General features: G+C 34.1%; 1 protein-coding gene and 1 long non-coding RNA gene across 4 annotated transcripts in view; one reads left to right on the forward strand and one right to left on the reverse strand.

The window, feature by feature from the left end:
• The window catches only part of SOS1 (SOS Ras/Rac guanine nucleotide exchange factor 1), a 180,315-nt gene that overhangs the window by 37,597 nt on the left and 114,730 nt on the right, over positions 1-27,988 (reverse strand). For both annotated transcript variants that reach the window (XM_074204280.1, XM_074204271.1), the window contains exons 9-15: positions 24,700-24,827; positions 23,326-23,981; positions 9,496-9,577; positions 9,020-9,142; positions 8,420-8,523; positions 7,313-7,535; positions 5,136-5,255 (exon numbers count right to left, since the gene is read on the reverse strand). In XM_074204280.1, the coding sequence (XP_074060381.1) occupies positions 5,136-5,255; positions 7,313-7,535; positions 8,420-8,523; positions 9,020-9,142; positions 9,496-9,577; positions 23,326-23,981; positions 24,700-24,827 (1,436 nt within the window). The remainder of the gene's footprint in view (positions 1-5,135; positions 5,256-7,312; positions 7,536-8,419; positions 8,524-9,019; positions 9,143-9,495; positions 9,578-23,325; positions 23,982-24,699; positions 24,828-27,988) is intronic.
• Positions 1-27,988, forward strand: part of LOC141500821 (uncharacterized) — a 34,119-nt gene that overhangs the window by 1,194 nt on the left and 4,937 nt on the right. Inside the window, exon 2 of one of the 2 annotated variants that reach the window (XR_012472048.1) lies at positions 26,010-26,263. The exons of the other annotated variant lie outside the window; for it this stretch is intronic. This is a non-coding gene — a long non-coding RNA (uncharacterized LOC141500821). The remainder of the gene's footprint in view (positions 1-26,009; positions 26,264-27,988) is intronic. 2 annotated transcript variants of the gene reach the window in all.

The following is a 27,988-nucleotide window of genomic DNA, read 5'->3' on the forward strand; positions in this document are numbered from 1 at the left end:
CCAAACAATAGCCACTCTTCATCTGTTTGGTTTTCCTGTGTTGCTAGGTCAAATTCTTACATGCTGCTATAATTTTAATTAGGAAGTTGTACAATATTCCATAACTTAATATAATCAAGTATAATACTGTCAACAGGATAGTCTGGAACTGTCACCATGAATAGGGCTCTCTTCACTTTGTATTTAGTACACTAGGCATCTTCCAGTATAAAAACCATATACCATTAGAGTGTTCTTCATTTGTTTTTGTCTTTAAATGGTCATAGTTGCCACTATTATTATATCTTTCAAGAAAATTTACCTGCTTCTAACATACATAGGAGAGATGTTGGAGGAGAGCTTTTAAAAGGCAGCATTGTACTAAACTGAATCAAAATTCTTTTTTTTTTTTTAATAGCCAATAATCAATAGTAAGCACAGTGGGATCTTAAATTTCCTAAATCTTTCAATCAACAGTTTTACTATAAATATGTATTCAGTTCTAGAATGTGATTTGTAAAACCCTGTCTGTTGTCTTCTGATACCTTTTTTTTTTTAAGGTTTTTGCAAGGCAAATGGGGTCAAGTGGCTTGCCCAAGGCCACACAGTTAGGTAATTATTAAGTGTCTGAGACCGGATTTGAACCCAGGTACTCCTTACTCTAGGGCCGGTGCTCTATCCACTGTGCCACCTAGCTGCCCTTTCTGATACTTTCTAATAGTTTGAATACAAAGTTTATATACTTATGCATACAAAGTGGAAAATTTAGTTTTAATATTAGGGAAATGTTTACTAGCACTAAGCAATGTGCAATGTGCCAAGTGGAACAGGTTAGAAGGTTGTTTCCTTTCCTTAGAGATCTACAGGAAGAGGTGAGATGATTACTTGTCAAGCATGTTACACTATAGTATTAATTCCTTCTATATATGAATTAGATGCTCATTCAAGCTTCTTTTACCCTGGTGATTTTATAGCCATTACTTTGTGGGGGCATTATGGTTTTTTTCTAAGCATTTAGAGTTCCCCTCTTTCACAGATCTTGAGGATTGACCTCTTAAAAACGTTCAAAATTTTGTCTGGTCCAAACAATTTTGTTTGTTTGCTCCAAACAAAATTAGTAGAGTAGAAAATAAACAAACTGGTTCTCTGGACACACACCTGAAAAGATCCTCTCAAATCAGCTTTAAAAAACAAAGGTAGCTGTGGGATGGACATCAGGCCTCAAAACTTAAGGAAAGAGAAAAATTCTGTAATTCTCCTCCAGGGCATCATCATGGGGGGTACCCGATGCTCTCAAAAGCTAAGTTAGTGGGATGCAAGTTCTGTCAAGTTAGATCTTGCTGGGAAGGTAGAGAAGACAGTTCAAACAGCAGGCAGCTTTCTAAGGACCAGTAGTTCCCTGACTACTTGGGAATGACTTGTTTGGCAACAGAAGCACACAAAGCATACATCTGTGTCCATGCACATATATAACATGTGCATGTTTCAATAAAGTCTTCAATGCTAAGGGACTTTTTAGTTTTGCAGTAATAATGGTCAAATGGTGGATAAGGGGATTTAGAATCAGTTTTAAAATAGCTTGCAAATATTTATTTGATCTTTCTCTAAACATGATCTTATATAGTGATAATTTGGATATATTACTATCTTAGCATAGGGGAAAAAATGACAGCTAGCACCTATATGGGTTTTTAAATTTATCAAGAGCTTTTCCTACGTTATCTTACTTGCCCTGACCACAACCTCGAACTGTTGTTCATTAATTCATTAGATATTTTTTGTGGCTACTATATAAAAAGTAGGCAGCTAAGTTGTGCAGTGGTTAGGAATGCTAGGTCTGGAATCTGGAAGACTCATTTTCCTGAGTTCAAATCTGGCCTCAGATGTGTGATCCTGGGGAAGTCACTTAACCCTGTTTGATTCAGTTTCTTCATCTGTAAAATGAGCTGTACTAGGAAATAGCGTTTATCTCTTCCAAGAAAATCCAGAAGAGTCAGACATGACTGAAATGACTGAACAACAACATGTGAAAGAAGCTATCTTAGACACTGGGAGATAAATGAACATTCCAAAGATAAAACTCAAATAATAACTAACTTTTCAGGAGCTTTTATACTTGATACAAAACAGACCACTAGACAAATAAGAAAAAAAGGGAAGTCAAAAGTTTATAGGAGATATGGAAGTCTCACGCTTTATAAAAGCTCATAGATTTGGAGCTGGAAAGGTCTTTAGAAGTCAGTATCCCATCTATCTTCTTTTTTTTTTAAATTTACTCTTTCTAATTATATGTAAAAACAATTATTAATGGTTTTAAAATTACATGTTTCAAATTCTCTCCCTTCATCCATACCGTATCTGCTCATTGAGAAGACAAGTTATTTGTTATAGGTTATACATGTGCAGTCATGTAAAACATATTTCTATATTACTTATCACATCTTCCTTCTTTGGGGTGGAGGAGAGGAGGAGATGCTAGACATGGCAAGATCTATATGAAATCAACAAAAAAAGATTAAATAGGATTATATTATAATGGAGAGAAAATGACTGCTTACTAAAGAGGAAGTTATTTCCAATTAATATGTGATTTGCTTGTTAAAGCAAATATAAAAATCAACAACACCAAATTGGAAGGATAAAAATGTGGAGGTATGGAGTACAAAAGATGCAACTTCTATCTGACCCATTTAAATAAGTAGTTGCCAAAAAAATAAGAAATAGATAAAAGAACAGATATTGAAACACACTGTCACCAATTTCCCAAGAAAGTTTAAGCAAAGTTAATCAATTGCTACAATGAAGAGATTAAAAAAAGTCACATCATCCCCCAAACATTTGATGATCTACTTTACCACTGGAGGGAGAGAGAAAATAGACATCAATTTAGAAAATGAATTTATAAGTCAATTAATAATTCAATAATTCAAATAGTATTCATTAAATGCTTATTAGGCAAAAGGCACTGTACTAAGTGATGAGGGTACAAAGACAAAAATAGCAGTTCTTGCCTTCACTAAGTTTATTTCCTACTGGGGATGACTAAGAGTAATATTGTCATATTAAAAAAAAATCAAGAAATTATAGAGGGAAAAAATGTGAAAAGAAATTTGGTGAACAACTCAACTAATCTGGAATATGTCAAATACACTTAATGATTGGTAATGGAACAATGAACAGATAAAAAATGAAAAAACTATTAAGATTTCAATAATTTTTTTCTTACTCTGTTACATCAAAAGTATCACATCTGGATCATAACATCATGTTGCTGCAATTTGCAAAAGCAAAAAGAATATGGGAAGAATAACTAGACTAGATCAAGGACACATGGAGGAGATACATGCTGGAGGCCAGAGACATAACTGGGTCACTGAGAATTTCTACTACTTCAATAGATGCATCTTATTAACAAGAATGATTAGTTAAAATGGGAGAACACCAGATAGTCTACTTTCCCAGAAATCTTCCTCCTTCTTTTCTCCTCTACACTCTTCTTCCGAGTTTTGAAATGGGCAAATGTCATGATTAATATTCCCTCATCCTGCAGTATCCACATATTGATCCACAGTCACTAAATTAATGTTTACAAACTGCTTAGAAATTCTGTGATTTTTAGCAGAAGGGAGGTCTCTCAGCACAATGAGTGATTGAAGTATGATTCAGTGGAGAAATAGAACATTTTTTAAAAAGAAAGAAAAAAAGGCTCTGCTTTAACTTTAGTGCCATTCCCTATATTTCTTTACTTGAGTTCTATTGTAATTTAAATCCATCTCCTTAAACAATTGATATGTTGGTCATTTGTCTCTTCCTTCTACATCTCTTCATATCAAGTCTTACCAAGATTTTAAGGATTGCTGTTCCTTAGGGTGTGATGACATTCAATAAGATTTGTTTATTCTTTTTCCAACTGTTAGGCACAGAGTTTAGTTCCAACTTTCTGTTATTTAGAAATAGTACTGATGTATATTTAAAGCAGTCTAATAAATTTGAAAAACTCAATTGAAATATTATCTGCTACAGTAAAGAATGATAAAGTATACCAGAAACTATTAAATTCCTTTGAACTTGAAGTTATCCGAATGTATCTACTTTAGACTGTCAAACCAAAAATAAAATAAACTTAAGCACTGAATTAGGAGGTTCTCCAATTACATAAAACTCTGAATAGAAATATAGTAAAGTGGAAAGAGCACTGAACTGAGAGACAAAAGAGCTGAGTTTGAGCTTTGTTATAACACTTTCTAGCTATGACTATGGTCAAAGCACATACTACTTGATATCTATTTTGTGATCTTAAAATAATAATAATATTTTTACTACTTATATTCACAGAGTTGTTATGAGGAAAATGTTGTGTAAACTGTGAAGTGCCATATAAATTTAAGTTACCGTTCATTGGTCTGGCAACCATAGGTGATAAACAGTTAACATATATTTATATCCTATACTTACTTCTACTTGAACCCCCCAATCTAAAATTACAGTTGAAGCAATTTGTTCTCATCTAGTAAGTTAAACCTTTTTGAGAACAAAGAACTGAAAATGGTCAGAAAATTGTTTTCATCAAAATTTCTTCTATAAGGCAAGCTGAAATTTGTTATTATTATTTTTCTGCTTTATAGATAGGAAACCAGTATACCAAAGTTCTGTATTTATATTGTTAGAGTTTAAAAAGAATTAATGTACAAATAAAGGAAAATACCAAATTTTTTTCCCCTTCAGAAGGCTTCCTCAATTCCTTATCCATACTTTGGGTTCCAGTTCAAACTTTACTAAGAAAGAGTCTTTGCCTCTGAAAAATTAATGCATGAATCAAAGAAGCCTATTCACTACTCATCCTTTCACTGCTCTTTAGAGAACACTAGAGAAATGGTACTGTCATAATACCTTTGATAAGTTTAAGCTACTATAGAATACCTAAAATTTCAGACTCTATGGGTAAAATTAGTTCAAAAGACTATGAAAATAAAGAAAGCTGGGGGTGGCTAGGTGGCACAGTGGATAGCACCCTTGAATAAGGAGGACGTGAGTTCAAATCCAGGCTTAGACACTTAAGAACTACTTAGCTGTGTGTTGGTCAAGTCACTTAACCCCATTGCCTTGCGAAAAAAACCCCCAAAAAATCAAAATAAAGAAAGCTTCAAATAACTTACTTTTCAAACCACAGAGTAAGATTAGTGGTGTGGCGGATCATTTTCAGAAGGTTAGGAGAATTAATTTCTTTGTCTTCTTTTGTCCACACACTTCCAACTAATTCTGATGGCTGAACAGCTCTGAAAACATAAAAGATATGCTCTAATTATATAATCCTTTAAAAAATGTAGTCAAGAAGCATTTATTAAGCATGTAACAATAATCTAGAAAGGTATTTTGAATCAATAAGCACTTATTAAATGCCCACCATATACCAAGCACTACCAAGGAACTGGGCATAACAAAATAAGGCAGAAAACAGTCCTTGTTCTCCGATAGCTCACAGTCTAACTGGGGAGACAACACGCAAACAACCTTGGACCAATGAGATACAGATAGAAGAAACAAAGTCATCTCAAAAGGAGAGGACCTGGTATCTAGAACAAATAATGTCTGAGATCTATTTGCCTTTTTATAGTAACATGGAGTAGTTTTCCATTCTACAGAATAAAGACTGAATTCATTTTACACATTTTGTGAAATTTTTATACATGCCTGTAATAAAATTGCAGCTTTGAAGTGGGACTTGAATTAGAAAATGCAACCTCTTCAATACACTAAAAAATATTACTTAATCCTTTAAGATAAGAAGCCAATTAGATGATTTTCAATATTTTTTAGTGATATAAGCAGGTAGACAGAGGAGAAGCAACATTTCGAGATTATAAGATGCCAAAACAATTATTTAAAAACACTGTGCTAATTTTTGATGGATAAATGTCTACATGTTTCTACTTTTTTCTTGCTATCATTGAAATAAATGAGACTGAAATTTTAAATATATATTTAGGTTCTTAATTCACTAGGAAAGGGCATCTTTAAGGATACCGGATCCATGAAAATAAAATGTAAATCCGGAAAAATATAACCGACCATGGTTTTAGAAGAGAGATGTAGCCAAGACCTTCACTGACTAGGGGACATCTAAGAAGAAGAAAAAGAAGGGGTATTTAGTACAAAGGTTATTTTAGTAGCAAGGATAGAGCCCTTGAGTCAGGAGGACCTGAGTTCAAATCAAAATGCTGGCATTGTATGGGTGTGGGATGTTTTTTTTGGCCTTGTTGGCTAATAAATAAAAGATAAGTTGGAAGTTTTTCCTCTTCCTGTTCTAAGCTTGAGGATACTGAGGAAGGGAAGAGAAGAGTAAGAAGCAAATGTCATTATTTTAGGTCAGTCTCTTAATAGAGTGAAATGGGAAAAAACATTAAGATTTATCTTCTACTTGATGCAGCTAAACCAATTAAATGCCTTCAGTAATTATAAAATGCCTAGAATTTTGACATAAAAATGGTTCTACAATAGGCCAGTCACTTCGAAATATAATCACCATGAATCTGGAACTCTGCTTTTATGATTTTTCATACAGCAACCTATTAATAACTAAAGGTCACTTTTTAGTTAAAAGACCAATAATTATCTCCTATGATGGTATAAGATGACCTGATATAGATAAAAAAACTAGAAATTTTCTATATGCAAATTAAAGTTGTGTCTTATATTTAAAATAGTATATAGATTGATCTTTGCTTCAATGCTGATTTTAGAACTCATGCCTAAGAAGCAGCAGTGGCTCCTCCAACTTGATGCTTGGGGAAAAAACACTCCTTTTGAAGTTTGTAAGAAACACTCTATGAGTGGTCATACCAATTTTCTAGTGATCAACCTCCCCAATCTTAACTGAGATAGTTCATATTTAAAGTGATCACTAATAGAAGAAAATTCTGTTCAAAAATGTTTTCAACTAGTACTCTTGCAGCAAAAGTTGTTGAACTACGATAGGATTGACTTAGCTGCTGGCATACCTGGTAAATAAATGAGGGAAGACTAAAAAAAAACAAAACAAACCTGATTTAACCCACAATATAGGATGATCTCAGAATTGTGAAAACTTTGATAAAACCTCTCCAGATACCTTCTAACTTATAAAACTTAACATTTCAAATGACTTTTTAAAAAGGCATTTACTGTAATTTCACCTTAATCTTGTAATAGAAGACAATTACGATTAATTTTAATTTCTTTCTGCCACAACAGAAAGACAACTGATATAGGATGATTTGGTGCTTTAAACTATCTTAATAAACATGGAATTATTTTGCATAAAAATCTTGGTTCTTTTGTTTGTCAAACTGCATACCGATAGAGATCTGATTCAAGTAAAGTAAGCTGTCGAGCAATTTCTATTGGGTGCAAGGTGAGCAGGTCAAAAGTCTCTATGTGTCCAGGTCTGCTTATATGCCACTCAACTGCAGGAGGAGAACTTTCAAAAGTAATATTATGTCCTGGTCCATTGTCTCTTGCCATTTTTTTCCGCTGGATGATTTTAGTGATAGATTCAACCCATTTCTTCATTGCTTTGCCTAAAATGTATTAAGGTTTAAAATTATATATATATATATACATACATACACACATACACACACACACACACACACACACACATTTTTTAAATTAAAATTTATGTTTGAACGCAATTCAATTTTTTTTATTGAGATAAAATTTCTGGAATGTACCATTATATAACATATAGGCTGAAAACCAGAATCACTAAGAAGGTGATAAGTTAAACAGCTTCTTGTCAGGATTGAATTAATAAATTAACTTCCTGGTTTTTCCAATAGCATATCAATTTAACACAAATAAGTGAATGGCACTTATTACCGAAATCTATTAACATAAGGTATATAAACTGCAATGACTACCAGAAAGTAGAATGTTAAATAATATTAAAGTATACTTTTCAGACTTATCTCAGCAAAATGTAATATGAGGAAACTCAAATTTATAAAATATTACTATCATTTCATATAGTATCAATTGATAAATTAGCTTATAATTTTTATGTAATGAGGAAATCAGGAAGTATTGTTGAATAAAGTGACTCATAGGACTTCTCAGTTCCCTTAGTTCCCTCATGGTGAACAATTTTATATATCAACTGAATAACACCTCTGATTTTGTGTCTTAAGGACAATGTCTTTTTAGTATTAAAATAACCATCAAGTCATAGTAAATTTAAACAAATAGCTAGTCAATTGAGGTAAAATATTTCAATTTAATTTTGGATGTCTATAAATACATGAACTGATGAATATATTCATTTTTAAAACAGTTGCTAAAAACAGTTGGCTTGTGTGGTACATTTATGATAATGTTAACCTGTGATTATTATCAAGCATGATTGATTATAAAACCAATGTATTTACCATATATATTAAAAAGACAAAAGACATAATAAACATACCCCTTACAGTTCCAATAAATTCTTCAAGTCGTTGCAAAAGATCTGTATCTCTTTCAAAATCATAGAAGTGGTGTTCTACCCAATGCCGACAAACGTTTAGTACTCTATGGCATAAAAAAGAATTTGACTGAATTACATAAAACCTAAATTTTTGTTTATATGTTGGTCAGTAAACACTAAATGAAAAAATAGTACTAGTCTGTAGGTCAATTTTCTGTAGTACCTTTAGGATTAGAAGCTGCTCAAAGATTTATGTTATAATTCTGATATGTAGATAATTGAAAGACAGTGTGTATAATAGATAATATGCTAGCTTTGGAATTAGGAAGGTTTGGGTGTGAATTCTCTGATACTAAAAGAACAAGTCGACTTGACCCTTCTGGGCCTCAGTTCTCTTACCTGTAAAATGAAGATAATAATGGACCCACATCATGGAGTTGTGGTGAGGATCAAATGAAATTGCATCTATGCATGCATGTATGTATGTGTGTGCATGTGTGTATATATGTACACAAGCACAGATATGTATAATACAAAAAATGCTTTGCAAATCTTAAAGTTCTATACAAATACAAGCTACTATTTTTCCTCAATACTCACCGAAGTTGTACAGGTTGTATATATTCTTTTCTAAATCGTTTTAGTTCCACACTCAGGGGTTGATCTCCATTCTCCATAGCTATCCTATCAGCTTCTGTTGGCTCAGGCTCTGGAATTTCAAACCTGATTGCAGAAGGAGACAAACTGCTAATTGGCAAATATAACCCCCCCCCCCCACTTTTATTTGCTATTTCTCAGAAGAATCTAAAAGAAATTACAGATAACTTAATTGGAAACAGTTAAAAGTGTCAAACAATGAATTTACTTGTAATAAGCAATATTTTAACAATCAGTGAATTTAATAGTTGCTCAAAGAAGCAAACCATCATGAAAAGGCTTTATTTTAATTATTGTTACATTATATTACTGAATGACTTAATATAAATGAAACAATCAGGATGTTTCTAAGAAAAACAAACTTGGAAACTTAATTTTAGCTTATATTCTAAAAATGATAAAATCTTAAACTCACAGACCTCTCTATCAGAAGACTCAGTAGCTCTTGAGGCTTGCAGAAAGATCTATATGTTGTAAGAAATGTCCGAACAAAGTTGGGATCTAAGAGAGTAAAGAATTTGTTTATTTCTAACATATTTTTAGCTGTTCTTAGCCAAAACAACATACAAAGGCAAAAATGTTATCTTTAAAGTTTAAAACAAAAATGCAAACAGGCTAAAAATATTCCATATAGTATTTTGATATTTATCATACAATTGGGATTTAAAATGCATTATTAGCTTAGAAATCATATCCTTACGGAAGAAACATATAGTATGAGATATAGCAGAATTACATAATAAGATAACATTTTTAAAAATCAAAGGTAATAGTCTTTGTTCAAACTCCACAATTCTTTCTCAGGATACAGATGGTATTCTCTATTGCAGATATCCAGAATTGTGCCTGACTGTTGCCCTGTTCTTATGAGCAAGTCCATTAAGGTTGATCATCACTCCCATGTTGCTGTTAGAGTGTACAATGTTCTTCTGTTCTTCTTATATTGCTCAGCATCAGTTCATGCAAATCCTTCCAGGCTTCCCTGAATTCTTATCCCACCTGGTTTCTAATAGAACAATAGTGTTCTATCACATACACATACTATATCCTCTCATGTTTATTAAGTATTTTAGGATTTATAGAGTGCTTTATGCTCAACAACTCTGTGATGAGCTATTTCGTATTTTACAGATGAAAAACTGAAGCTTAGAGATGATGTGCTTGTTGAGATAGGAGAGTTGAGATTTGAACACAAATCTCAGGTTTTAGTTTTTATTTTTATTTTTTTAGGCTTTATTTATTTATTTATCTATTTATTTATTTATTTATTTATTTTGCAAGGCAAAACAGCTAGGTAATTATTAAGTGTCTGAGGCCAGATTTGAACTCAGGTCCTCCTGACTCCAGGGCCGGTGCTCTATCCACTGCGCCACCTAGCCACCCCTAGTTTTTATTTTTAAAAATCTATTCAACTCTTATTTCACTATTTAGTACAGACAATTCTGGTCATAGGTCACACAGCTACTAAGAGTCTGAGGCCAGATTTGAACTCACAAAGATAAGTCTTCCTTACTCCAAGCTTGTAACTATCCATTGTGCCACCTTGCCGCCCCTCATACTCTACTTGGCATTATACTTTATTTCAGCATAGGCTGAACTGATAGGAGCTGTCACTCTAAATATGTCCAGAACATTCAGATTCTAGATGTTGAATCTGGATTGGCCATATAAGTCACTATTACTTCTTTGTACTATTTCAATTGCCTCTTGATTGGTCTTCCTGTTTCTTCTGTTCCCAATCCTTCAATATTTGTTTTTCATTCTTGAAGTCCATGACATCAGGGAGGTGATACCATGACAAGCACATGAATTGTATTTGAGTGAGGGGGAGGCTGGGCTAAGTCACTAGCTTCACTTTCTCCTCCAGAGTCATCTGGGTCCAATGGCCAGTTGTGAATCAGTACAACTGGAGATGGCCCTGAATATGAGGCTATCAGGGTTACGTGACTTGCCCAAGGTTACAGAGCTAGTAGGTGTCAAGGTCTGAGGCTGGAATCGAACTCCCATCCTCCTGACTCCAAGTGCCACAGAACAGGCACTTCAGAGACCATCTAATCTAACCTGTCAAAAACCTCAACAACCCTAAAAAAAAAAAAAAGGGTCATTCATCTTGGCTTTAAAAATCTCCCATGAGGAGAAATCCATTAACTCTCAAGGTACTCCATTCCATTTCTGGTTAATTATAACTGTTCAAAAGATGTTTCTTAATAGGTAGATTTTATTTGTCTCTTTATAGCTGTGTGACCTTGGGCAAGTCACTCAACCCTGCCTACCTCGCATCCAGAACCACCTCCAGTCATCCTGATTCACATCTGGTCACTGAACCCAAATGGTCCTAGTGGAGAAAATTGTTCTTAATTTTTGTTTTATGGGACCATGTTGAATAAATCTTCCAAATGGTAGTCCTTCAAAACTGTCCTTGAAGGCAGCTATTATACACCCTGCTGAATTTTCTTTCTCCAAGCTTTTAAAAAAAGTCCAATTTCTTCAAATGCTATTCATATAACGTTTTCTAATTCTCTCCTCATGCTAGTAACTTCTTTCAGAAAAGTGCTGCAGTATGCCTATGTTTTTCCTTAAAAAATATGATGCCCAAAATTGAACTGACCCAAAAAGAGTTTGACAGAACTATTATATTTCTTGATTTAGACATTGTATCTTTCTTTAATTCAACCTAGGACAATATTTTTTTTGCTGCTGAATCACACTGTTAACTCATATTGAGTTTTTAAAAAAATTTTTTTATTTATTTAAGGCAATGGGATTAAGTGTCTTGCTCAAGGTCACACAGCTAGACAACGTGAGGCCATATTTGAATCCAGGTCCTACTGACTCCAGGACCTCAGGTGCTCTAACCCCTGTGCCACCTAGCTGCCTCTTCATATTGAGTTTTTAGTTCACCAAAATATCATTATTTCTTGTCCCCCCCCAAGGAACCATTTGCCTATCACTCTATACTTAGAGAAGTGATTTTTTTGAGTCCAAGTGTAGAAACTTACTTTTGCCTCTTAAATTTTCTCCTTTTTGAATTTGGTCACTCTAATCCATTACAATCTTGTTTGATTCAAATTGCCTATCAAACTATATTGAAACTTCCATTCAAAGTCTGCTATATTCTGGTGCTAACCCACCTTTCCCAGCATTTCTCTTAGTACTCCCACTTTTTTTTCAGTCAGCTTGGGCTATGCTAATTGTTCCTTCAATTTGACCTTCACCTTCCTGCCTCTGTGCCCTTATTCAAGCTGCCCCCTGCTCTTGGAATAGCTTCCCTCATATTCTGCACTATTGAAATTCTAATCATCCTTGGATGACTAACTCAAAAAAAAATCCCCTTTATTCCAGGAAACATTCCCTGATTCTTCCAACCAGATATGACCTCTCTTTCTCTCAACCTTTACATTATGCCAATTATTTCTTATCCTGATTTTATTTTTTTGCTCATAGTTGCAATTTCATCGTCGTAGGCAATTCCCAAAGAGTAACACCCCCCCCCCCCCATGAGGATGAGCAATTGTTTTGCTTCTTATAGTTTTAGGTGTATAGCCTTGGGCATTGGCAGGTTAGGTATGTCCAGGTCACACAACCAGTACTGATAAGTCTACCTGCCCCTGAGAGCTGAGATCAGTTGTCTTAACACTTTCAGGTTTCCTTCTGCATTTTACTTCAATTATGTTCCAGTCTCTGACAGAGATGACCCTTTATACCTATCCGCAGTGTTCCATTTCTCATTATTTACTAGGTCCTTTTTTCTGCTGCCTATATACATACCTTGGTGTCCTTTCATCTTTGAAAGATTTTTCATTTTACTCTCCCAAGTATCCTTTCTTGATTTTTATAATCAAACTTCTAAGGGAAAAAACTCCACTATCATCTTAGGCTACTTCCACTTTAAATAAAAAGCAGTTACTCCCCCCTCCCTCTCCCTCTTACCTACTTACAATTTGACTCCTGCCCATAACTCTTTATGGGAACTTTACTCTAAGGTTATAAACAATCTTTTCATTGATCAACAATGAATCAATGATCAAAAAGTATCAGTCATAAAGAGTTTACCATGGGCCAGGCCCTGTGCTATGTCCTGGGCATGCAAAGGCAAAAATAATCTCTGCTCTCAGGAGCTTACTTTCTCAAGAATGGAATGCACAATGGCCAAGTTTTCACTTTCTTAATATCTTTAATTCTCCCCTCCTTCCTAGATAAACCTTTCCCTCCTTTGACTTTTAGAATCTTGCTTCTTTTTAGTTCTCTTTCTGCCTTGTCTGACCAATCTCCAGGCTTTATGAATTGTCACCTATGATAGATCTGTCTTATTTCTTTCCTGAACTTCAGTCCTCAATCACTAACTACCAGCTGAGCTTCTTACTGTTAAGATTTGTAGGCATACCGAACTTAACTCTAAACTTGCTCCTCTTCAAACTTCCATTGTTTCTGTTGAAGACATTGTTTATCTTTAGTCAGCCAGGTTTATTCCCAATTCTTCACTCTTCTCTATTCTACATACCCATTCCAGCTGCCAGATACTGCCAAATCATCACCTTACTTCAGGCCTTCATTATCTCTTCCAGAGATTCATTTTTTTTTTCAGTCTTACATAGTTGCCACTCTGCTCTTGGGATCAAAATCACACTGGCACTACTGGCTTCCACACTTGTTCCTTGTTCAGTAGACAGCAAAGGCTGATTAGCACCACTCTTAGGTGTGGAGCCCTCTTAATCCAACTCAGATCTGGTATCAAGTGACAGAGCTGCAAAGGCACCGATCCTGCCTCTCATAGGCAGATATTACAGGAGAGCCATACAGCATCAGGTTCCAGCAACTCTACCAAGGCTCCTTATAACTTCTCATGTAGGCCAAAACATTTTTAAAATAGCTTTAAAATAGACACTCAAAAATAAATAATTCCCTGAACCAACTTTTTACCTGCTCTTCATTCTGTCCTTTTTGAGGCTCTGCCTTTTTAAAAAAGTTTTTGCAAGGCAGTGGGTTAAGTGACTTGCCCAAAGTCACACAGCTAGGTAATTATTAAGTGTCTGAGGTCACATTTTAACTCAGGTCCTCCTGACTCCAGGGCTGGTGCTCTATCCACTGTGCCACCTAGCTGCCCCCAGAGGCTCTGTCTTCTTAAGAAGCTTCTGAAATATATCCCAACTGTGCACCATTGTTGAACTATGAAGATTTGTAACAACTTTAGGCAAGCTATTAGCTTTTCTGGGCCTTACCTGCCTGATAAATGAATGAGTGGTCTTCCCTATATAACGTTAAATGAGGCCTCTACACAGACATTAAATCTAGATCCCACCAAAAAAACCCAGGAAACAAGTTCTCAATTATAGATATTATAGAGGATCTTCAGTGAAGGTCTGTCCAGCTAGGTGGGAGAATGGGAAAGGAGGCTTCAAGCCCCAGTTCAGCCCAGGTCCCAGCTTGGCTTGACAGTGGGCCAGCAGGGAGGGTCTAACCCCAGACAAAGTCTGAGCCCTGGGAGCACTGGCACCAACAGACGGGACTAGATTTGGAACAAACTACTGCAGAGGCAGAGCCTGGATATAAAGGAGGAAACTCACCTTTGCATAGGCATTGGTAAGCAGAAATCCAGGGACCAGATCCCAGATCCAGAACAATAAGCTCAGGACTAAACTCCGAACCCCAGAAGCAGAGCTCAATTATCAAAATGAGCAAAAAACCCTAAAAGAGCATTAACCATAGAAAGCTACTATTCAAATAGAGATGATTAACCTGCCACTTCAGAAGAAGAAAGCAGGGACAAATTAGCTACATGGGAAGTCTCAAAGGAGTTTATAAATTGGACAAATCCACAACCTCAAGGAAGAATTTATAAAAGAAAAATGGAAAGAAATGAGAGCCTTGAACAAAAATTATGAAAAATTGACCAAAGAAATCATCTCCTTTAAAAGTAAAAATAACCAACTGAAAAAAAGAATGTAACTCATCAAAAATAAAATCAACCAACTGGAAAAGTAATGCAACTCATCCAAAAGTCAAATTGACCATCTGGAAAGGGAAACTTGAAGAAAAACTAACTTGGAGAAAATGGAATCCTAAAAATAGAACTGAACAAATAGAAACTAATGAGACTATGAGACATCAAGACTCCATCAAACGAAATCAAAGGCAGAAAAAATTGAAGAAAATGTAAAGTACCTTTTAGAAAAAACAAGTGATCTGGAAAATAGATCCAGGTGAGATAATTTATGAATTATTGGTCCACTGGCAAGTCTAGATCAAAAAATGAGCCTGGAAAATATCAGGAAATTATCATGGAAAACTGTCCTAATACACTAGATCAAGAAGACAAAAATAGTCATTGAAAGAATACACAGCACACCTTCAGAAAGAGACCCTAAATAAAAACTTCAAGGAATATCATAGCCAAATTCCAGAATTCTCACCCAAAGGAGAAAATACTGTGAGCAACCAAAAAGATGCAATTTAAATACAAGGGAAGCACAATCAGAATTACATAGGACTTATTAGCTTCAATATTAAAGGATTGGAGGACCTGGAAAATGATATTTTGGAGGGCAAAGAACCTTGAATTACAACCAAGAATTAACTACTCTTCAAAATTCAGCATATTCTGTCAGGGGAAAAGATAGATTTTCAATGAAATAGAGGACTTCCAAAATTTTCTGATAAAAAGACTGGAACTGAGTAGAAAATTTGATCTTCAAATACAAGACTCAGGAGATACATAAAAAGATAAACAGAAAAGGAGAAAAAAACCAAATGTTAGTCAAAAACATTGAATTGTATACATCCCTATAAGGGAAGATAAATCTTATAACTCTTTTTTAAAAATTATTATTTAGGTTTTTGCCCTGGAATCAGAAGTACCTGAGTTCAAATCTGGCCTCAGACACTTGATAATTGCCTAGCTGTGTGGTCATGGGCAAGCCACTTAACCCCATCTGTCTTGCAAAAAAACCCTAAAATTCTTCTTTCAAACCATTCACACATAGTAGGAGTTTCTGAAGCTGGGAGTGAGGTGGGTACTCCCACTATCAACACTGCTGTCACTGGATATAAAAAGGTTAAAGTTTAAGCTGTTTTTAGCTAGAGTGGAAGTGAGTGGGAGCAAAGTCCTGCCTCCAAAGGAAAAAAATAGTAGAAGTAAAAAAATAAGCCAAGCAAAATTGGCAGATGTTTTAGTACCCCCCAAAAGCAAATATCTTAATTGTTGAATATTTATACTTCCTTTGTTTCATTATTTTTACATAAATATTTTAAATCTGAAGTATGAGGAGCATATTTCAAACTATGTTTGAAAGTTAAGACCGTTTTTTTTTTTTTAAGGAGAAACTGTTAAATGCTTAATTTTATTGGCATTCTACTGGTCTGGTAGCAGCAGCAACTTAAAAAACATCAGTAATGAGGCAAATGAAGTCATCATTGTCAAACAATTTTTTTGTCAGAACTCATTGATCACCTCCCCACCCCACCTGATCAGAACTCTTGCCTCCTGGTTTCTTCCTTCTGATCATTTCTCAGTCTACTTTGTGGTATCATGCTTCTTAACAAGTGCTCCATAAAGTTCTTTCTGGACTGTTCTCTAGATTTTTTCTTCTGAAAACTTCATCAATTCCTATAGCTTTATTTTTATTTATCTCATTCATTGGTCTATAGAAACAACCTGTCTCTTTTTTCAATTCTCTACATCAGTTGCATCTTCAACATTTCAAACTTGGTGTACTGGTGGGAATCTCAAATTTAATATACCCAAAACAGTATTCATCTTTCCCCTCATATATACCCTTACTTTTCTTCCCTTCTCTCAAAGGTATTACTATTCTTCAAGTTACCTGGGTCCATAACATTGGTATTACTTTTAACTCCTCCTTCTCCTTCATCTCACAAATTAAATTTTAATAAGTTGAAACTCTTAAAAATCGCCAACTCTGCAGCATCTCTCCCATCTGACCCCTTTTCTCTGCTCATTATCTTTTTTTCTACAGCAGAGATCCCTAAGAGGAAGCCATGACTACCTGGAGGGCCACTGCATGAAACCAAAGTGTGTGTGAACAATAACTGGAGGGAGGAAAACTGGAATACATTCCACCGTCTCAGGGATGCTCACTCTTAATACAGTAAAACTACCCATTTTAGTCTAATATTCTTGCAATCTAACAACCTCTTGCCACCTAAAGCTTATGCCTTCTGTGTTAGCCCTTCAAAGCAAGTATAATGCAACTATGACCAGTAGCAGCAGCTGAGCAGGAACCATTGTGAAAGTCTGCACTTTTAGAATCCTTTTCTTCACTCAAGATCAGAGCTTTTACACACTTTTCCTAGTCTCAAATTCTGGTACCCTCTTTTATTGTTGTTGTTCAGTTGTTTCAGTTGTGTCCAACTCCTTGTGACTCCATTTGGGATTTTCTTGGCAAAGATACTAGAGGAGTTTGACATTTCCTTCTCCAGGTCATTTTACAGATGGGGAAACTGGGCAAACAGGGCAAAGTGACTTACCTACCCAGGTCTACTTGAGGCCAGATTTGAACTCAGGAAAACCAGTCTTCCTGATTCCAGTCCTAGTACTCTATTCATTGGGCCGCTTAGATACCCTTAATGCTTTCTCCTTACTTTATATTTAACCTCCTTGCATTTATTCTGTATACATCTAAATAAGGATATATGGTCAGTCAGCAATCACTGGGGATGTAAAAAAAGACAAAAGCAGACTTTTTCCTCAAGGAGCTTACAATCTTTTTTTTTTTTGGTTTTTGCTAGGCAATGGGGGTTAAGTGGCTTGCCCAAGGCCACACAGCTAGGTAATTATTAAGTGTCTGAGGCCGGATTTGAACTCAGGTACTCCTGACTCCAGGGCCGGTGCTCTGTCCACTGCACCACCTAGCCGCCCCAGGAGCTTACACTCTAATGAAGAATTCACAATATAATGTTGTCTCTCCTGCAAGTAGAAATATCTTTTTTTATTTGCATGCCTAGATGGCAATCAATAGCAGAATGATTTATTAGAAAATATCATCTCTGTAACACATGTCTTTAGTCCCACTTCCAAGTCTTTATTCTAATGTTCTTCTTTCCCTTGGTATAAATTATTCATTATAAGTGACTTAAAACCATGTTTTATTTGTAATACGTAAAAGAACCTTGAAGAAAATATGCAGATAATCAAGTCTATTGTTTGGTATATTCTAATATGGTTGATTTAATATTTAAACTGACAAGATCTTGCATCTTCTCCAGGTAATTTTCCTGGCAGTCTCCCACCTCGCATGCTCTCCTGTCTCATCCTCTCATCCATACTTCCTGGCTTCCACCTTGTATGGAAACCTTTTCCATATCCCTTTCAATTCTAGAGCCTTCTCTCACTTGTTTATTTTGAATTTCTCCTAGATGTAGCTTGTTTGTACAAAGTTGTATAGACTGGGAGCTACTTGGAAGGCGTTCTTTAAGAGGAATTATCTTTACTTTTCTCTTTATCCTTAGCACTGATTGTAGTGCTGAAACATAGAACGTGCTTAAAAAATATTTCTTTACTGCTTTTACTAAGGCCTGCTTTTAGGGTCGGAGGCTGCTAACTCTGTTGTATTTTCTATTGGATTTTATTAAAACAATGTCAGAAATTTACCTGGACATTGGACATGAGGCTTGGTGGTAGATGCAGTACAAAAAAATGTATATTACAGAAATGTTTGTTTAGGTCAAGTACAATCTCCTCTCCACCCCTACATAACCAAACCCTGTTAATCAGGATGTCTGTTCATGTGATAATTCTCCCTTTAACACAGTCATTTAAAAAAGTTAACAAGAAACAATAAGCTACTCAAAAAGGATTTATAAACAATCACTTTTGAAATCCTTAAGAAAGGAAACGGCAGCAAGGCTGACGCACAAACATTTTTTAATATATCAGAGAGTTTTAAAAATAGAACAGCTCTGCCTTATAGATCAAAAATTAACCAAAGATTAAAAATTAAGACACTTTAGGCACTCATCTGTAACACGTAAAAGTCCAGTGTTTTATTGTGTATGGATATGTAAGACCGAACAATATTTTATATAAAAATGCTAATTGTCTTTAACATTTCCCTAAGTTCTCATATACCACTTCTATTCTTGATAAAGGAGGAAAAAATGTTCCCTATGCACAGGAAACACCTTTTTTCCTACTTCAGCTTAAAATTTTTTATTTTCAATATAACAGTTTTATGTTATTAGACTTACCTCAAGGTCATCACCTTTTTTGCCAAAAATAGATTAAAATCAGCACAGCATCATATGAATGCATTTTTTCACTATTTATTAATAGTTTTTTATTGTTGTTGGGTTTTTTGCCTTCCACCTTCCTTAATCTTGAACCATAATTTTCTTGCATAATTTTCATGGTCTTTGCCTAGATCGGCCTTTAAATTGAAGTTACACACATTATAAAATAGGTATTTAATTTGGAGGATCTTTCTGAGTTCTATATAGAATGTTTTTAACCCATCATCTTCTACAACAAATGCTGGCATTATACATTGCAAATATTTTCATAGTGATACCTTTTGTAAATACTTATCAAGGCACTGAAATATAATATGATCAAATGTCTCATGATATGGGATATATGATATTGGATATATGATAAAACCAATCCTTCCAGTTCATTACCACTTCTTTTTGTCTTCTGTTTTTGTTTATAGTAAAGATGTCACGAGTGACACAATTCAGTTCCTCTAATAGTTTTTTCATGAATTGAATGAGATCTCATATTTTATAATAGTTAATATTTATGGTCGGGGGCAGCTAGGTGGCGCAGTGGTTAAGAGCAGTGGCCCTGGAGGCAGGAGGACATTCAGTTCAAATCCAGCATCAGACACTTAATAATTACCTAGCTGTGTGGCCTTGGGCAAGCTAGTTAACCCCATTGCCTAGCAAAAACCTAAAAAAAAAAATGGCCTAAAATTTTAGATCCTAATACATCTGTCCACTTTTTTTGGTTCTTGCCTTTGATCTCATGAATAAGGTAAACATATGGAAGAACATGAATAAGTGTTTCCCAGGCTAGGCAGGTGTTGATGGCTTATGATCTAAATGACTAGGGGAATTCACCATGTGAAAGTCACATAGGCCAAAAGTAATATGTAGTGTAGTATAGTATTCATGTTCAAAAAACATGCAAGACATCCTCAATTGTACCTTAAAATCCATTGCATCAGTCCCTTTTCCACTCTCATATCTACCCTATGAGTTCAAGCTCTCAATTTCTCATCTGTCTAATGTAATATTATTGCTTTCTCTACCCTTCTGTGCTCCTCTCTCCTTATTTATTGTTTAACTCAGAAGACAAATTAATTTTTCTAATGCACAAGAGAGTGCTTTTCTGCTCAAAAAATTCTTTAGTGAAGTGAAGTCTCATGCTCTAGCATCCTATCTTTGCAATTTCATTTGGCAATATCTCCCATTATACACTATGTTACACTCATACTGAACTATTATTGTTCCCCCCATCCAATTCTGCCTGTCTAGTCATATCCTTTTATTTCTGGTTGTTAAAATTCTACTCCTTGAAAGACTGTACAGTTGTTACCTTCTCTGAAAATCAGCTTGATTCATCTAGTTAAAGATGAACTCTGCCCTCCTTTAGCATCTCATACTACCCTTTTTGAGAGGAGAAGCAGCATTGTATAGTAAAAAGAGTATCAGGCTCAGAACTTGAACCCAAGATACTAGCCCTGAAACCCTGGGAAAGAAGCTTCACCTACCAGGAACCCAGTGCCCCCCTTTATAGAATGCAAATCATTATTAACAGTTAAAGTACCCAGCTCATCAAATTGTCAGAAAAACAATTTAAAAATGCTAAGTTGCTATATAAATATGAGGTGAAATGTTAAGACAAGGTGTTCCAGTGATTCCCTATTGCCTCTAGGAAAAAATGCCAAGAGGCACTTGAAACTCCTCTGTTTGGCATTTCAAGTCCTTTATAATCTGGCTTCAACTTCTTTCCAGGTTAAATATACCTTACTCCCCTTTATACACCAAATGAAGCTATCTGCTGCTTGATGGAAGAGGCATCCCATCTCCAAGCTCTCTTCCTATGTTCCAATCAATCAACAAGCATCTAAAACAGACTGATTATGTGCCAAAATGTGACAAAAAAGACAAAATGAAACAGTGCCCTGTCTTTCAGGGGCTTATAATCTACAGAAGAGACCAAAAATAAAACAAACTAAAAAGTTAATGTTGGTCTCTCCTGGCAACTCTCCTCTCGGCAACTCTAGTTCAATACTCTCCTTAGCTCAGGTACCACCCTTTCCTCCCAACCCTCTCAAATCACTGTAGATTTATTTATGTATCTATTGTACATTTACTTATTTGTGAACATGTAGCAGAATGTAAACTCAATGAAGGTAGAGACTTATTTAATCTATATACTCTGAACACATTGCACAAAAATGTTTGTTGAATGCTTGCTTGAAATAAGAAATATAAATCTTAAGTTCATAAAGTACTGGTTTCAAATACAGAAGAAAGAGATTTGTTTACATATTAATAAGGGAATTGGTTCAATATTTAATAGGTTAACTTTTTCAGTCTGGTTTGTAATATTTAAATAATGAAAATCACTTTGGTTAGGCTCAAATGTATAATCTATAGCAAATCTACATACCCAATGAACTTCCTGTTAAACATCCTTATGACATCTTGAAATATTTTGTAGAACTACAGATTTTGAGTTAGAAGTGACAGCAGAAAAAATAAATTTTCTAGTTCAACCATCTCGTCTTAGACAAATGAAGAAATTCAGTTCCTGAGATTAAGTAATTTGCCCAAGGTCATATAGCTGGTAATTGGCAAAGTCAGGCTTTGAACGCAGTTCATCTGACTTCATAAACAACACTTGGGAATTCAAACTGATCTTAATTTTTGTGGAGCATAATAAATACAACAAATCTATTGAGGGAAAACAACTTGACACAATATATTCAAAAAACAAATAAAAATTATTTTTAAAAATTACTATCTAGGTCATTGCTACGTTATTCATCTTAAAGACACATGAAATTGATTAATTAGGAAATAAAATATTTTATGGTGCTTGGTAATCATTAAAAATGTGACCTCTAAGCTTCCTTTCTAGTTCTAAAATCCAGCTTCTACTATCTTAACCAATTTATATGCTTTCAGAGAGGTCACCTACAAGTACTTTTTTATATAGGTAGGCAATTTTAAAAATGTAATAAAGAAAACAATAGTATCAAATAACTATGAAGATCCAATTTTACAAATGAAAAGTTAATTCAAATGAGTAAAATTTTGTGAAAGAACTCAGAGAGACTAAAAACCTGGGAAATTTTTGTTCAAAGACATTCTACATGCCTCTGTCAACCTAAGAAACAAGCATATTTGTAAGAACTAACAGCAACTGGTGGTAGTAAAAAAAAAAGCAAAATCTTTAAATAAGTATTTGAGGTTCTCTTGCTTTGTGGGAGAGTGACATGTTTAAACAATAGTCCCAGAAAGTTCCTAAACCCCATTAATTTAAGTCAGATTTTATTTTGATTTCAAAATCTTTAAATTTAGTAAAATTTTCAATTTCTCTATTGTATTTCATCTTTAAATTTAGTAAAATTTTCAATTTCTCTATTGTATTTCATCACTTGTTTTAATGTGGTTAATGATCACTATTATAGAAAACACTATTAAATATAATATTACTTGTATTTGCAAAATATCAGTCTTCATAGTGCAGTGCTTAGAAAACTAAAGATTTTAATATAATAAACAGAATATTAAAAATATAAATTTTTAAAAATTTTCTAGATTTAAAGGACAAAAAATAACAAACACCTTTTTCCCAACACATATCTGTTGTATCATTGCAATTTCCTTAATGAAAATGCCATATACATTAATTCATGTTAAAATACATTGAAACATCTTTTTTTGAAATAATACAAATGAAGAAAGATTAAACAAAACAGTCTGAGCTTTGCTACTTATTCATTCTGTCAAGATGAGGAAAAGTATCATTTCCCTAAGCTTCTGCTTTCTAATTTTCAATATATATGGATACCATCTATGAAATGTGAAAACAATCTGAAAACTGTGAAACATGACCCTTTTAAAAGGTACTGTTATTTTACAAGTATAGTGCTATGAAAGGATAATCACAGATAACCGAACAACAAAAAATTTTGAAATCATGAGGTCATGTATTTTCTTATTTTAGGAATAGTGGTCTCAAAGAGGAAGATCAAAGCAATGAGCTGCTTTGGGTTACTTACCAGCATACATATGGTAGGTGAGTCTCTCTATAAGTTTGATAACAGTTCCTGCTTTGATGATTGGAATTCCAGATTTGGGCTGCATGTTTTCTTCAAAGACTATGTTTTCTTCAGAGTCTGGTTCTGCGAATCGATAGAGATCAGAACTAGGAAGCCTCATCTGCTCCTCCTTCTCCTCCTGCAGCATCGTCACATCCAGCATCCTTTCCAGAGTACTACGGTACTGTAGTGAGATCAGGGCTGCCATCCAGTTGTTTTTCTCCTCGGCTGACTTGGCAGAAAATATAACACTATTTTCATCTTTTAAGATGATCTCAAAGGCATGTTTATATTCATTCGTGTCATCTTTATCATTGATTTGTACCTTGCGCATAAAGAACTTCTCTTTGAGACGATACTCAGCATTGCTAGCACCAGGAAGTCTTGGCTGACCATGATTTGATTTACAACAAATCATCAGACCATCAAAGAGAAATATGTGTCTCTCATGTTTGGCACCTACACGCGTGAGAGTTCCTTCCATGATAAATTCATTGCAACACTGTCCAATGTCTTTTCCCTCCCAGCCATCAATATTCTTCTGAATCTCATTCATTTTCTTTATTGCTAGTTGTTTCCCCTTCATCTGTTGGCTATAAAATCGACATGCAGATTCGCTGGGAAAAAGGAAAGCATCATTAGTACATAGAGGAACATAACTCATAGCACACATATTGAAAAAAGGGACCAGTAAGTGAATCTTTATATTTTAAAAAGTTATATTGATAGAGTCCCCATGAATTAAGATTACAGTTGATTATTCCCAAAAAGGTTAGTACTGCAGAATTATTAAGATTTATAATTAAGACAACACAAAGAAAATTACTATTTTTCTTTCAATATATTGTATTTCAGAATTATTTCAATCTTAGCTGATAAAAAAGTGACTATAATAAGTCTTTGATTAATATTTGACAATACATACAGCACAGATTTTTTTTTGCAGAAATATAACATATCTTGAAGAAATGGGAAAAATAGAAATTGATTCTGGATTTTGAGTGCTAAAATTTATTTTTAAAAAGATGCTATGAGTGTTAACTTTGACAAAACAATGAAGCATTGAAGAAATTTCTACCTAAAAGGAAAGCTCTGCCTGTCCTTGTGCTCACCAGTTAGCTCTCAGGAGTTCTGACTGGGAGTACACAGGGAAAACACACAAATATGAAAGCTTTTTCAAACAATAACATATTCTCTTGGCTTTGATGTCACTTCCTCTCAATGACCAAGCTTGTCACTAAAACTATTTTCCTCATTGTTTACTTGAGGAGGAAACTTGGAACCCTGAATTTATAGCACAGGGTGGAAAGCAGGAGAAAAAATGGAAATGTTTACCTCAGTCTCCGTTTTGCAAGACTTTTGGAACATATTCTTTCCATACTGCTCTGAAGATTAAGCAAAGCTGTTATTGCTTGTTTCAAACACTCTTTATCTTCTTGGTCTTCACTCTTTTCTTCTAACTGCTGCAAAGTTTAAAAAAAAACCCAAAAAACAAATCTGAACTAGGAAAACAATTATGGGCAGAACAATAATTAATTTTCTTTAAGAAAGATGACATGCATTCTCTATTTTTCCTTAGCATAACAAGACTAAAAAGTTAAAAAAAAATTTTTGAATCATGTGAACTAAAGAGGAATCGTTTTTTAAAAAGTTGTTTGGTCAGAAGAAGGGGAAGCATATGAAAAATGTTACAGAAGTGGAAATGACAGGACTCGGCAACTGACTGATATGGAAGTTGAGAAAGAGGGATGAACAACTTTTGAAAAATAATTTTACAGTCATTCTCCAATCTTTTCATTCTTCTCATTCCTTACTCCCAAGTACTCTATGACCCTGACAATGCCTTCTTACTCCACTTATATGAAACCCCATCTTCTGACTCTAAACATGATTCACTGGCTGTTCCCTTGGGCTTAGAATGCCCTCCCTCCTTAGCTCTGCTTCCTAACTTCCTTCAAAACTCAACCAAAGTCCTATATTCTGTAATAAGTCATCCTTCCGAGACCACCTTCATTTAACTAAATTGTATATTATCTTGTTTGTACATATTTATTAGCATGATTTATTTCTATTAGACACAATAAATATTAATTGATAATTTACCACAATTACCTGCAAAGATAAATTTCTTTCTTATTAATATATATATATATATATATATATATATATATAAAATTAATGGACAAATAGAAAAAATAGTTATATTCAATATTCTAACATGATCACAACTTTGTTATATAAATGTGAGTTTATATATGCATACGCATACGTGTATATTTTCTATGTTTACTAACAAATCAGCATTTTCCAAATAAGACAATATACTTTCAAGCCCTGCTGAGAGGTTTATATGTTTGCTTTGACAATTAATATAAAAACTGTTTTTCTATTTCTTCCTAGTATTCATGGGGAAGGGATATCCTGTCATGATTTTGTCAATTAGCCTATAGGCAAGGTACTTCTTAATATACAATTTTCCACATAGACTCAAAAAAAAATAGCAAAGAGGAAAAACCATAGTACATGTATTGTGGAAAAGTCATTTAGATACCTTTTATTCATAGAGATCTTTTTCACTGCTGCCATCCAAGTTAAGGAAAGCCTGATTTCAAGGTATATTCCATATGTGTTCTCTCTTATTTTAGCAACTTTATAGGAAGTCTGACTGAAGAGCTAATGCCTGAAATAGACTAATTTCTAATTAAGGGGCAATATCCCCTAAGATATATATATAAAGTCATCAGGAATCACAGAGAAAGTTAAATAATATGGAAGACCTGAGAGTGATTTTTGCACTATTTTGAAGACATTCAAAGAAGAAAAGAAAGTGTGGGGAGAGAATATATAAAAGAAAAATAATGAAGGAACAGAGTGGGAAGAAACCCATTTAACAGAACTGGTGAGTGTTAGTGATGTCATGACATGTATGGGGATTACAGAACCTAGAACCTCATTTATGTCTGATTTGGCTAAAGAAGAGCAGAATAGGGGTGGCTAGGTGGTGTAGTGGATAAAGCACTGGTCCTGGAGTCAGGAGTATCTGGGTTCAAATCCGGTGTCAGACACTTAATAATTACCTAGCTATGGCCTTGGGCAAGCCACTTAGCCCCATTTGCCTCACAAAAAAAAAAACCACCCTAAAAAAAGAGAATATACAAACATGCATGCATGCATGCTCACATAAAGAATATAATAAATCAATAGGAAAACAGTGAGGGAATAGGGAGAATAATAAGGACAGTAGATAATAGGACAGAATTAGTCATAAGCAAAAAACCCTGAAAAATAGTAGAGTATATGAAGGGAAGTGGTTTTTGAGTTTTTTTTGCAAGGCAATGGGATTAAGTGGCTTGTTCAAGGCCACATAGCTAGGTAATTATTAAGCAAAGAGGAGTTTAAAAAGAAAAAAAGATATACTATGAATGAGATTTTCTGAAGGGAAGAACAAAAGAGGTGAATAGATGATGTTAATATCAATTGTAAAAGTACTGATCTTTAAGACTCTCTGCTCTCTTTATAAAAAAAGGAAGATGGGAGTGAAGAGAGGAAAAATATAAGAGATTAGAATGAGGAGAAACACATGTCATAATCAAAATTGCAAATGGGATGAATTTATCCCAAAAAAGGGGAGAGGAGAGCAGAATGGATTAAAACACAGAATCTAGCAATAAGTTTTTTTTACTAGAAACAAACTTGAAACAAAGATTCACAAGAATTAAAAGTAGGAGTTGGAGAGCAATCTGTTATGTTTTAGCTGAATTCACCAAAGCAGGAGTAGCCATGGTGATCTCAGAAAAGGCAACAGCAAAACTGATTTGCTTAAAAAGGAGATGAAAAAGCAAATCAAATTTCAATGAAAGGTACCACAGACAATGAATTTAATATCAATATATGTCCCTCAATGGCAGACATCTAAATACTTAAAGAAAAAAAATTAATTAAAAGGAGAAAAAGAATGAAAAACTATAATAGCAAACAAATACAACCAAAAAGTAAAAACAGAAAACAGTTAAAGTCATGGACAGAATTTTAGAAAAGTTAGATATGAAACAACTCTGGTGATTATAAATGAAAATAGTATATTTTATAAAAATTGTACAAAATGAAGAAATATTGAAGAAACTCTTTAATATATACAAAATTGGTTATATGGCTAGATCCCTATGAAGAACAAGAGACTGTGAGAAATGTGGCAATGTAAAAAAAAGTTATCAATAAATATTGCTTTTTAAAAACCTCAAAAACAAATATAGAAAAGCAGAAATATTGAATACATCCTTTACTGATCATTATGAAATTTAAAAATACATATTCAATAAAGACTCACTGCAGAAAAAATTAAAAATTAACTGAAGATTAAATAACAATTTAAAAAAATAGAAAGTACAAAGAACAAATCAGAGAACTGATTTAATAATTTAATAAAATAATAATAATAATTTAATAAAAGACAACATTCTAAAATATTTGGATGCATCCAAAGCAGTCTTTAAGGGAAAATTTATGTTTATCTAAAAACATTTTCATCAACAAGAGAGGAAAGAGTAAATCAATAAATTGGATATGAAAATAAAAATAGAAAAAAACCAGTAGATTCAGAAACATAAAATACATTATCATTTAT

Source organism: Macrotis lagotis, chromosome 1 (assembly GCF_037893015.1).
Source record: "Macrotis lagotis isolate mMagLag1 chromosome 1, bilby.v1.9.chrom.fasta, whole genome shotgun sequence".
NCBI classification, from domain to species: Eukaryota; Metazoa; Chordata; class Mammalia; order Peramelemorphia; family Peramelidae; genus Macrotis; species Macrotis lagotis.